The 13,541-nt window shown below is 41.2% G+C and overlaps 1 protein-coding gene across 4 annotated transcripts in view; it reads right to left on the bottom strand.

Annotated features, from left to right (window-relative positions):
- runx3 (RUNX family transcription factor 3) overlaps positions 1-13,541 on the bottom strand; it is a 71,264-nt gene that overhangs the window by 16,320 nt on the left and 41,403 nt on the right. For all 4 annotated transcript variants that reach the window (XM_015348767.2, XM_015348766.2, XM_015348765.2 and 1 more), the window contains one exon: positions 2,914-3,078. In XM_015348767.2, coding sequence (XP_015204253.1) covers positions 2,914-3,078 — 165 coding nt within the window. The remainder of the gene's footprint in view (positions 1-2,913; positions 3,079-13,541) is intronic.

The following is a 13,541-nucleotide window of genomic DNA, read 5'->3' as shown; positions in this document are numbered from 1 at the left end:
TTAAAAATAACTGCCTCCCTCAAGGCTTTAGGTACCTAGTAAAAAAAAAAAGAAAGTGTCGTGTTTTAATGTATGATCTGATGTTGAAAAGTTTGCTTGAAGGCATAACATTTTAATAGTAAACAAAAGCAGACAGATTTTGGGGGCATCTCAGGAGAGCCATGGTCACAGTACAAAATGTTAACTTTTGGGATGTCGACAGGCCCCTGTAAATGTTAAGTAGATAAATGGTCCAAGCATCTCATATGCAACCTTGTCTTGAACGAAACCAGGGTATGAGCTTCATCAAAATGGCAGGGTAGTTTGTTCCACACTCCACTTTAAATGACTTCCCTGTAGTTTCTGCTTGTGCCCTGCGCTATTTCACTGTTGGTTCTGAAGACATTCTCTGGATTGACTATGTCAGTGCCTTTGCCTTTTGGCAAGGTTTCTGACTATTTGTTACTGGAACCCCTCACAGTCTTCTCTGTCAAGACTAAAACATTCTTCTAGCTTGTCAGAGCAGGACAGTCCTATTTTAGTAATTGTATTGTATATAACATACATTGCTATTCTCTGGTTTAGTTACCTTTTCTGTAACATGGTGACCAAAAATTGTACACAATATTCTAAATGACGTCTTAATAGTGCATTGCACAACTTTAACATCCCTTCATTTAAATTCTCTACTATTAACTATATATCGTAATGTTCTGTTACAAATATTTATATATTATCTAGAAAATAATGTTATTTATGTACCTTTTTCACAGCTTGAAAAAGCAATTGGCAGAGTGACATTAAAATATAAGATTTGTGTTTTAAAAAATAATTACATAAGATTCACAAATATATGGGACATATATATATGGGGCATAACAGGTGATTCTTTCCCCTTAGGTCTCCATATGTGATATAACTTGTATTGAGGACTCTGTAACCTCAACCTCAACCTCTGTAATTCCTTATTAACACCCTAAACCATGCGCAGTGTGGTATGTTAACACCTTACAGTAAAATGAGAAAATATGTGAATTCAAAGTTTCAGAAAATCTTTGTCAGAAGCTTGGTAAAATGGAGAAGAAAATTTGCACTGCCATGTGTTCTAAAGCCCGGTAGTTTGGCCTTGTAATATCTGATACCCTGCAATGCCATAACAGATTTTAAGTTATTTTAGTTACTTCTGGTCCTTGGGGATACAAAATAAGAATCGGAGCAAAAACAAGAAAATCACTAAGGGTACAAACACTTTAAAAGTACACTTAACAAGTAAAAAATTCCTAAATAAAAAAGAACCTAATGGAATGTGTCAGTCTAGTAAGATAGCTTGTCACGTCCAGACATTTCTGATGATCTCAAGGCAGTGATTTTCAAGGCCATTGAGTTGGTGTATTTTCTTAAGGCAGAGTAACACGCTGTATTACTTGGGGAAAAAACACTGAAAACATATCCTCAGTATTTGCAAACCTTGCTGATAAATAGGATCATTAGCTGTGTGTGCCAGTAATTAACATCTCCCCCCATGAGAAATTGTGTGTGGGAGAGTATTGTTGACCGAGGGGTGTGTAGTGTGATAGTGCGAGTGTAGACAGCGAGACATGCCATCATAGCAAATGTGTCTGAGAATGAACACCGATCTCCACCCACTGACTTATTCCAAACTTCCTTTCTTTTTTTTTTTTTGCACGTATCTTCTTTTTAGTCTAAACACCAGGCTTCTCTGGAAGGAAAAGTCTTAAACTGGCATCCCCAGACTGGCTGACAGAAATATCTCAAAGAGCTGTTAAATTCCTGCTCAGGTGTAAAAGGGTGTGCTACTCCTGCAGAGGACAGAGGCTAGGAGCAAAGTGTTCTCTTTCACAGGGCTTATACACAGCCATTCACAATCAAATGATAGGACCCTAGCAGACAAGAGGCAATCTACAAAGTTTCTTAAAAATCAAACTAATTAAGATACATTTTAAAGAGAATGGCATTTTGAATTCAGAACTTTTATTACCTACAATGCACAGAGGTAAGAAGGCTCTGTGAGATTCCTTTTACTGGAAGTCTTCTGAGCCAGTGTTTGAAATTGTGAATAACCTCTTACATTTAAAGCACGGCCTGCAACAGTAACAGACTTGCTGATCTCACTGCTCTCAGTTTGCTTTATTGTGGTATAGATGGTATGAATGGAAGGCGGTGCCAAACGTCTTTAATGCTTATCACCGTCTATTAAATAAATAAAGAATCATCAATTAAAAATCATCTTTACCTGTAACCAGTAAGCACAACCAAAACAGTGTTTTTGGGGTTGCCGAATTAATTACTGAGCATGTGAAGACAAATACATGTGGCTAGTCTGTGCAAGCTTGCTGAACACTGTAATTAGAATGCAAAGCAGGGATTCTCCAGAAATTGGTTTCCAGCAAGTGTACAAAACATGGATCATGCCCAATTCAATTAAAAACATCTATTTTTAAACTAGGAGCTGATTTAAGGTGTTAAATGGACTTTGAATCCTATGAATCCGGACTGGGCGTAATCTTTTCCATTACGCAACTGCTTCTGAAGTCCTGTAGTTATGCAACTCATTTTCATTTTTTTTTCAATATCCATCCAATTGTAATAAGGACATGTGAGCGTAATGTAGCAAAATAATGTACTGGTCAAGCAGGAGCTCCTGCAGCTGAAGTCCTGTTACCTTGGCAGTGCCAATTGTGGAAAGAGCACTTTTCAAAGACCCTAGGTCTTTTTAAGCTGAGGTATCATACATCGCAGGTTCCCTTACATCTTCCCCTGTCGTCAAAATTCTTTTCTAGGTTTAGATGGGAAGACGGACAGAATAATTGGGACCCAGGATCACACCAAGGTGTTCATCTGACAGTAGCTGTGTACCGAGGGGATGGAGTGGGGGTGGGAGTCTACTGGACAGGGCTGTCCTGTGTGACATACCTTGTGTTGGAGGGCTGAAGTGACCCTGGTGGGTCGTCCGCTGGTTGGTGTTGGTGGTCCCAACGCGCATGTTGGCCAAGCTGGCCCTCTGGATCCTCTCCAGTTCGCTCAGCCGGTCAGAGAAGATTGTGGGTTTCTGCTGGTCTTCCAGCTTCTGCCGGTGTCCTGCCAGAGATACGGATAGCCATGTTACAGTCTTCTGCTAACACACCACTGTTGTTCTGCAGTTGACGGGGGGGAAATATGGCCAAGTAAAACACAGTTCTGACAACCAAGGTTCTGTCCTGGGAAGACAGAGTTGAAGATGAACTATCATTCCCCACGATCCGCAGTAAAGGTAAAACTAGATGTGTAATATTTACACAACCTTTCAATTTAAATGAGTTCTTTCATACTATTATAAAAAGAGACACTATACTCTAGTCAATTCATAATTTTGTATGACTTACACCATTACTCCTGGATGAATGTGTTTTCCTCAGATTGAATAATTAATACCCATTTTAACAGTTCGTTTTTCAGGATAGTTGCTTATTTCAGTTATGCATGTCTTTCTTCACATCTTGTAGGCTAAGTAAAAGTATGTGGCTCATTTTTTGGCATCTGATCAATTGTTTTGCTGTGTGTGGCTTAACACTCCAAAGAGAAACATGTTCAGTGATCTACGTTCCACTGTTAGCACAGACCACAGTGGATTACCGAGGTATTGCCAGCGGCTAGGTCAGTGATTTACAACTACTGTACATGGTTCAGTTTCCATAACTTCTGAGAACATTAACACCAAATCTAAAAATTACAAAACCACTAACAATTAGAAAGTCATTTGCTTAAGCGATAAAAAACGGCTAAAATGTAAAAAAGTGAGTTGGGAGTTCAACAGTAATTCCCAGGGCGCGTTTTTTACGTGAAAACAGTATGCCAACTGGGATGAAGAGTACTGTTTTGGCAGTGATCCATTTGGATTCCATCTCTTCAGGTCACTGCTCATAACGGAAGACAATCACTGGCTCGCAGAGCTGATTCGCAGCAAAGAACCGAGGAGGCCTTCTGGTATAAATCAAAAAATTCTTTCAAGGCCCTGCTATTCGTATTGTGTCAGAAGTAATGAATTTTATATTTACTTGGTTCTTACCAATAAAAATAAGTTGATCACTTTTAAGAAAACCCCTGTGCTGTCACGAGCTGAGGTATGCAGGGTTTTAATAAAGGCTGCTATTGTGCTTCGCATTCATCCTGAAAAAAAGAGGAAAGCCCCTAACGCTGCACAGTCTATTACAGTAGAGTGTTTTCAGTTATTTCTGTACTTCTGCATTTGAATCAGCCAGCTATTCAACTGTGTAGAACTCCACAGGCCCCATTACAGCACTCTTCAGTGTTTGTCAGTTAACAGGTTGAAACAAATCCACGTAAGTGTAAATAGTGAGCCAGAATGTCAGCATTCACGCGCGGTCGTTTATTTGGATAAGCACACAAAGAGCCAGGTGAAACTATGCTGCGTAAAGACTGTACAGTTGAATAATATGGGCTCACGCCATCGTAAAAGCGGTGGCCTTCTAATCTACTGAAGGGCAGATGATAAGATCCCGTGTTTCAATCCAGCAGTATTTTGCCGGTAGGGGTTAACGAAAACGCTACGCAGACAATTTCACCTGTCGAAGCCTTTCCTTAGACGCCACACAAAGAGAAACGGCCCATATCACCCAGCACGGTGGAGTGCGCGGGTGGAAGAGAGAGGTTTAACAATTGCGAACCCCAGAGCGGTATTTACTGCATTACTGAAAAACTCGCTCCTTTCAGGAAAAACAGTGAGTTATGATATCGACGTTTGTTTACTCGGAAGCATTAGCTTCGCTTCCTTGGTATTGCTGTGAGAGGTGGGCCAGGGGGCTCGGCTCCCGACAGCCATAATGGAAGCATTAGAAATGGGTTTAATGTAACTACCAGAACAGTATAAATGTGTTTCAGAGAACATATATAATGCTGCTTTCTTCCTTTCAATCGAGCCCTCTGGCAGCTGTTCCACCCAGGGCAGCTCAACATAAACCTAATGTGAAGCAATAGCTGGGTCTGAATTTGAAGTGTTCACAAGCACCCCAATGGTGTCAGATGCCTGAGGAATGATCACTGGGTTATATATATATATGTGTATGTTTGTGAATTATTATGACAAGGCCTGAACTGAAAAGAGAAGAAAACATCAGTTATTTTTTATTGACGGATTCAATGTGGGGCTAGTTTTAAGGATCCTTGATGGAAGTCATTACTTCTCCAAGGCTTTTCTTTATGAACAGAGCTACAATTTGGCAAAAAAAAATGTTTTGTTGTCAGCCCACCCCAGACCTTATCAGCAGCAGCAATGGATGTAACTGTTCTCAATGTGAACGTGAGGCTTCATGGCCAGTCATGGCGTCTGAATGCAGATGTGCCTGCACTTTCACTGTCCAGCCTCATCAGCATTGAATGAAAAATATCAAAATACTGTTCTGTTTTGATTTTTCCTGAGTTGTCCCAAAGCAAAATGCAAAGCCACAGGATCCAGTAAAGATAGCCAATATGTCTTTTTTTTTTTCCTTGGGAAGGGAACAGTCTCTTCTAGTACCTAACAAAGTCGGCCACTGATAGCTCATTATTCAAATGTTTGAAGTTGGCTTTGCTTACGCCATACGGAAAGGTTCCGGGCATGCCAAGTCTGAGTCTGAGCCTTGGCTCTATCTAACACACTTAAAGACACTGCGCTACTGTCTTTCTGTACAAACTCAGGGAGAGGAGGAAACTGCTGAGAAGCCCCTAGGCTTGTGCATTCTGTTAAAAGATTTATACTCCTTCAAACAACTGAAGGGAAATAATATTCTGCAAAAAAAAAAGCTGATAATTTATATAGTTTTTTAGCCCGTGGTGGTCTGTGATGAATTGGCTGACTCTTAAGGGATGAAAGTAAATATCCCTTTAGTAGGAAATAGACTGGCTGGGGTCCAGTTGGCAGAAGAGAGGAAACACGCTGCACTTACAGTAGATTTGGAATGCCTTAAGAGGGAACAGTGGGAGAAACGTTCATTATGCAAGTCTGGTGTTCATTATGTTGACTTGAAGTTACTATTAGACCAGTAATCAGAAAAGCCATCCTTTTTTTTTTCTTCATAAAACTTTGTAACTATTTCCCATCTGGTCTTCTCTTGTTGTTGTTTGTTGTTTCATTAGTTTTAGGCACAGCACTACAGATTATGCCAAGACCTCTCCATTGCCTATCCCGATGCAGTGTACTGGCAGCAGTTACCATGGTCTTCAGGAAAAAAAAAGGAGAGAATTGAATTTTTGGAGGGGCGCTTGAAAGAAATGTGCACAGATGTTGGTTTTTGTGTGATGCGTCTATTAATCTAGCGACATCTTGGTGGACTGAAATCAAATTCACACTATCAACAGACTAGCTGCAACTATGCAGCCTTTGCCCAGCACAGATCCATGAATGGTTTTGTAGCTAGCTCAGTACTGAGTGTTTCAGAATGTTTTCCAGAAAACAGAAGTGATACTTTTGCTACCATGATGTCACAGCCCCTTTGAAAGATTCTAGCAGCTGAGGCTCACAGATGCAGTGAATGCAGCTCATGTTGGAAGTGAAAGCTTATAAAGATTTTGTTCATTTACAGGGATGAATAACGGCCTTGACAGTACCAAAGCTTTTTTTTGCCCCTCAAGCTAGTTAGAGTAACATTTTATTTTATTACTTTTTGAGGGGGGGAGAGGGCTGATTAAAAATATTCTAATGCTGTTAACAGAAAATCGGTTTAAAAATAACTTCTGCGTCAAACGCAAGCGTGTTCCTTAATTGCACATCTGCGAAGGTTTTGTTCAACTTTCTCAACGACTGACAACACATCCCAGCATAGTCACATGAGCGCTTTTGCTAAACGGCAGGCAGTTTTACAGATAAGCAGGGCCTATTCAGGATGCATGAGTTTACTATTTATATATTGCACAGCAGGAAGTGGGTTTATGGCACTGTGCAAACCGACCAGGGATTTCCAAATTGCCTGAGAAGGACAGATGTTTGTGCTGAAAAGGCCTCCTGAGGCCTACAAAGTGTGAGGCTGTATCTTCTGTGTGCAAAGGATGTTAGCAGTCGAAGGTGTAAACTGTTAGACAATCAGGTCTGCTATTTTGAAGACAGGGTGGTACTTCAGAACCATTGTCTTAGTGTTCCATAATAATACACCAATATACAATTAAAGGTAAACCATAACGTGATGAGATGCGTTGGAGCTGTTATGGCACACAAGGAAGCTAAAACTACAGCCACGATTTTAAAATATTTGCCTGCTTTCCTTTGACTATTTAGCATGGCTTAAAAAGAAAAAAAAATGGCATAAACTGCAGCCAGTAAAGCAATTAAAGATATTGTTTTTATTTGCCTCAAGCTGCCAGCTCTCTGAAACCTAGGACAATAAAGAAATGAATACTATATTATTTATAACAAGGCTTTTCAGTAATAAACTAAAATGCAATTTACTCTTGCTCGGTGCTTTTGTGTCAAGCATGCTCAAAAACCCACATAGCTTGATATGTTTCTCTGTATTTATTACAAGTTTAGCTGTAGTTTCTTGATGTTAGATTGTCAATTAGGTCTTCATTTAAGACTTCAGTGTTTCAAATCCTTGTGAAAAGTGCTTTTTTGGCAGAACTGTTCTAGGTTTTGGATAAAGGCATGGGGATTGATGGGGAATGCCACAGATCTGTACATCTAAAGGGCCTCTCATCTGGATCTGCGTGATGTTGAAAATGATTTCTTTGTCGTGTCGGATCTGTGGACACGACATTCAGGATATTCCAAACTAAACTGCAGGTGCCCCTACTTAGCGCTGAGAGACAGGTTATCCTTTGCGGAGGCTGCCAGCAATAACAAGTTAGGATGGCGAGCTTTTGAATTCGAAACCTTCTTGAAGTGAAGGCAGCAATTTAATGGTGATCAATGCTGATGTCGACATCCAGTGGGTTGAGAATTACCATCTGGTACTGAAAGGTTTTTATTTCCCATACATGTGCTACATACACCCTTATGAATTTCTGCCGCTATAAATCCAAAAGATTTTTTTTTGCCTCTGCAGTTTTCCCACGAGTGTGCCATGCTTATACCACGCGTTCACTTTCCTCGATTATGATTTGATTTACTTTGACATGCCCATGATGTTTTATCACCATGTTTTCTACTTTTTACCGTGACATACCATGGTAAGCTCCTCTTAGGGCCCTTGTCCATTACGTTGCGGGCATTACATTACAACTTTTTATTTCAAGTTACCACTCAGCTTTAACTCTCTGTCAAATAACTGGATCTGAGGGTAGGAGAGATCCAGTCTACTGGGCCCTGCCACAGCTGGAGCCGAACACGACATTTCAGCGAAACAAAAAAAGAACCCCTGACATTTCTTGATGCTGTTTTTCCTGCTTTTGTTTTTTCGTACCTTCACATGTTGCTTTTGGTTGCCGCACAAGATAAATTCCAGTAGCAGCCAAGAAAGAGAAAGAAAAAAAAAACAGGCATGCTTCGACCAGACGGTGAGATTTTGTCATTTGCAGATTGGCGGTTGCCTCATATACTGTAAAAGCACAAGCCACCCCACCCCCATGGTCCATGTTCTCAGTCTGGACTAAGGCAACCTAATGAATGACAATCCTGAGCACTTGGACTGCGAAGAAAGAAAAGCTAATAAAAAACAGTATTTGACTTAATTACATAGAAGAATGGCTACGCACACTACCTAATAAACTGCACCTGTGCTGTAGGAGCCCTCCCTAGTGCTTTCTTCTGCAGATGAAGGCAGAGTTAGCCATGCACAGAGCGTGTTTATTCAGTAGGTGGCAATGACAGCTTCTCACCAAAGTAAGACACTCCTGATTGATGAGCTGTTATGCTAGACTTCCCCTCTTTACATTTCTGCTTCGTTTTTTTTATTCAAGAGGCAAGCATATGTTCCCTTCTGAAAAGAGAGACATTAAACACAAGTTCTTTTATTAAATGCGCAGTGTCGACTTTTCAGGAGCCAGCGAAACTTAATCTCGGCAATAAAGGGAGAGTGCTTGGCCCGCAGTTAGATTTCAAAAGTATTTATGGGGAGAGAGAGGGTAAATGTTCACGTTAATTGGGAAAATTACGAATTGCACTTCATTTAACAAAAAAAGTCTGAGAATCTGAATTTCTTTCTCTGCGTTTGACTTTACTTTCTCTCCCGTTTTTCCCCCCACTGTCTGTTAAGGTTCTTCTGGGCTGTGTTTTAACAGTAGTTATACGCAAATACGCGAGAGACCTGTTTTTGTCCAAACGTTGTGATGTTCTTCAGCAGCCTGGAGATAAATGACATATTAGGAGCTAAGCGAAGTCATGAAGCAGCTCTACTACAGATTACATGTTCTTTTCCTGCTGCATTGTTGACTAGCTGAGAAGGATGCAACATGCTTATGGGTGATTGCCTCTATACCTACTGTATGCTAGTTAACCATTGTGGCTTCACCCACCTTCAACAAGACGTCTGGCAGGTGTTTAGTCAGGAAGTGTGCAAGTAACCCCCTTGGTATTCTCCCCACCTCTGAGTTTGAATTCCGTGTAACTCTGATCCACGTTACACTTTGCAGTCTCTGTTTTCTGTTTCAGCTGTCAGATGCCCTTTCAGATGCGACTAGGCTATTGTACATTGAGCACTTTATTTCTCATGACAGACAGCCGCCACATTTGTTAAAACAGAAGCAAGGGTGAGAGAAACAAGGTTGGGGGGGGGATACAGACAAGTTCTTTAACATAAAGGGAAACACCGAAACGGAGAAACCGAGAAACAAGAAACTGCCGCTTTTTCAGCGAAGGCCTGTGGTCTCATAAAAACGTTTCAGCTTCTGTCTTCCTCAGTGCCATTCACCTTGCATCTCTGTGCCCCTACATTATTCACCACAGTTTCCTTTGCATGCCATTAACACAGACCAAAAAATTAAGCATGTACTGGCTGATCGCTCCAAGTAGAATCTGAATCAGATGAAAAGCTAGGAAGCACACTCCTTGCATGCCTCATGTCTAGATTTCTCCTGATCTCTGCCTGGAGGTGATGTAGGTCTAAATGGGCCATATAGTCTGCAGCAGAACATTTCAAGCCCTTTTCCTTTAATCAGGCGTTTAAGCAGCATAACTAAGTGGAAGGATGTGGGTTTTATTCTTGAGCAGAGCTGATCAAGTCTAGACTCTTGTCTAAAATAAGAATCTGAGAGATGACAGGCTGAGAGGCACATATGTATCATTCTGTGCTTGTCTTTTCCCACTGCGAATACTTTGTGTTGCTAGACAACACAACCATCTAACAGCAAGTACTAGTAGCACTATTAGCACTTCGATCACGTTAGTGTGCATAGCTTTCTTTACAGCAGGCAACAAAGCAAATTAGGCTTATTATTGGGTCAAGCCTAAGCTTCCTTGCAAGAGAATCACTGGTAGAGCATAAATAATTAGTAATATATCAAATGTAATAAATGTAACTCCAGTTGGGATAATTAAATTAAAGTTAGCAGCTCTATAAGTCCCAAATAAGGAATGTTCTACATTGTACTTTAAGCTGCTGTGATCCTATATTTAGTGATGTCCCTTCAGGCTGGGTGTTTTCAAACAAATTTCTTGTGAATGTACAATTTAACTAGTGCCTTTTTTTTTTTACTTTGTAGATTAAATGGATAAATTTAAAAAAGAACAGTTATCCTAAAATAACTGAATGTAAAATGCTGCCAGATTTTAGCATTTGAGGTTGGGACGAATGTCTATGGGAGTACAGACGTGATAAGCTCTTCCCAGCTTTAGAGTCGCAGTAAGAGGAAAGAAAGCTCTGCTGCAAACGTGCCTGAGCAGGTCCAGCCCCAATATCTGCAGCCGGGCACTGACCCCATCAAGTGAATTTGGGGGAGAATCTGGAGAGATGAGATCTTATGGTTGTGATAATTTAGTTATCACAGAAAAAGAGCAGGTTTAACATCATAAATGTCCTGGCAGACTTTCTTGTTCATGCTTTGTCATCTCTCTGTGTATAAGAGCAAACAAGTTTCTCTAGAGAGTGGCAGGCAGTGAGGGGGGTGGATGGGGGGGGGAGAGACAAGGCTGTTTTTCAACACCTCTTGGCCAAGAGCCAGAACACATACTACTGCAACCTCTCCCAGACAGCTGACTTGGCTGCCAAAACAGAGACACCCTTCTTCACTCGAGTGACAGATTCTATTAAAGAAATAACCTGCACTCTAAATGTTATTTCAGCACAGGGGGAAACCGGCGCAGTTGCTTCACAAGCCCGCAGTGCCGGGATCTGGGCTGGGCGCTGTGCAGAACCCACAGGAAGGCAGATTCATGGAGATGTGGTCGCTACGCCTTCGGAAGTCGGAAACCGAAACCCAGCGGCGCGCACCTGCGTCTTGCTAAGCGGGCTCGATGCGTCAGCCCTGACCCCCCGTTTTCTCACGCACTCACAGGACTGAAGTGTCGACCCGGACGACTGCAGAGCTGGCATTAACAAAAGCAAAAGCGGTTGGCCTTACTTTCAGCTCTGAGGAGCTGCCTTGCAGCAGCTTCACAGGTCTGACCATTTTACGATCTGCCTTTGTGATACTGCAATGATGGCAGTGATCTTTTGATCTTTTCCTTATTGCAAACAATGCTACAGCTAACGTCCCTAAAAGTGTATATATATGCACAGACCTATAGATGTCTCTATATGTGCGTGGGTTTATGTTTTGATGCATCGCTGCAGCTCATTCCTGCATTGGTGGATTCTCCGGCAGGGGGAACAATGCTTTATGGGAAGCCCTGATGCCCATACTGTGTAGAATAAAGGCCTGGAGTGTGAACTTACTTTTTAGTATTTTCTTAGTAATATTTGCTGACTGGTGTAAGAACTCCAGCAGGTCTACGCCACCATTTCAAGTCCGGATTTAACGAGCGTTAAGATACATCTATTTTTGAAAAAGCAACCTTAGCCACGAAACCTCAAACACAAACATTGGGCTAATTGACAAGGATCCCAGGGCAGTACATATACCCTGCTTCTCAATATATCCCTTTTCTTGTCTCAAAGAAAAAGTGCTCTCCATGTCCTGTCTCTTCCCTCCAGAAAAGCTGTTTATTATCAGAGCGCAGCTAAGGAGAAAATATCCTGGCTCATGGATCATTTATTTTGCTAAAACAAGATCTCAGGGTTTATTAAATTACTTTAAAATAGCATAATGGATTCATTTTCTCAGAAACCGTGCAAATAAGGAAGTGGAAAAGTACACAAAGTGGGCATTTATTGCCTTCAGTTGTTGAATAAACAGGAAAAGGGTTAGCAATGAAGGGCTGAAATTGACCTTGCTTTTGTTTTTAAAGAAAGGTATTCTGATGTCATTTTTCTGTGTGTTTCATGCAGAAACACGTCACAGTTCCCTCTGTGAAATGTTAATCTCAACCACTCCTTCACAGATAATCACTGAAGCAAATCTGGGGTCTACTTTCTAACAAATTGTGATGGTAGGCCCTTTCTTAAGCATATGACATACACTACTGTCAAGTATTCCTTCTTAAAGCAATACTCTAGGCGATTTCATTTTCTTCACTCATCTTTCTTCTTTTAAAATGAACCCAGGAAGAATACATTTACACATCAAATATGAATGCTCAGTATATTGCCAGTTTTATGTTAGCAACAGAACTTTTTGTTTTGGAAAACATTTATCTGCATGCATTACTTCTGTGGCTTGACATGAACAGACACGGGCAGTAAAGACGGACAGACATTCTTTCTTTGCTGCCAACATATTTTGTCTAATTTGCTTTGTTTTTGCAGGGGCTTAGCTCAGGGTACCGAGCCGAATACCTGATCAGACACAAAAGAGCTCTGCCAGTGCTGTCTGCTGTCTCAAATCGAGCACAGCAGGCCTAGGCATGAGACAGACTCCACTGGTGAGGGCTCGAGTGAGCAACTGGCGTTAGAGGGGGCCAGACACACCATACTATGTACGGACCCTGTGTACGGACCTAGCAATCATGCACTGTTTAGACGGCCAACATAAAGGATGCACAGAGCTGTGCTGATGCAAGGCTGTCTGACTCACTCAACCATATATTTTTCTATGAGGCAATTTGAAGGGGCAGACACAGCTAACGGGTACAGTTATGGGTTTTGTGTAATTTATTATGGGTCTGATTATTCCACAAATGACCTCTATCTCTGCAACTGGCCAGTACAATATAATTGAAGAATGAAGGTCCTACACTGTTGACATTCTGGTACTCTGTGCTAACGAGTCACGTAAAAGCAGAAACAAGGCAAAACCGAAAGTGTGTGAAATGGACATCAAAGAAAGGAACTCTTCTTAATTACGTACACTGATACTAAAAAACATTTCTCACACAACTTCCAGTAGCTACTTAGTTCTGACTTCAGGGGATACAATCTAAAAATGACTGGTACTTTTGCTCAATTTCTAACCCCAGAGGTGACCAGAAAGTTGACCCAGGCAAAAGCTTATGCTGGTTATTTGACTTAGTGAAAGCAGCTTCTGTACTGCCAAACGAATTAAATTTGACTTTTATGGTATTGAAAAAACGGTAGAGAAAATCCCACTCCGCACGACCTATA

The sequence above is a fragment of the Lepisosteus oculatus genome, chromosome 11 (genome assembly GCF_040954835.1).
Source record: "Lepisosteus oculatus isolate fLepOcu1 chromosome 11, fLepOcu1.hap2, whole genome shotgun sequence".
Classification (NCBI taxonomy): domain Eukaryota; kingdom Metazoa; phylum Chordata; class Actinopteri; order Semionotiformes; family Lepisosteidae; genus Lepisosteus; species Lepisosteus oculatus.
The sequence above is the reverse complement of the archived record's forward strand: the minus strand, read 5'-3'. Positions and strand labels throughout refer to the sequence as shown.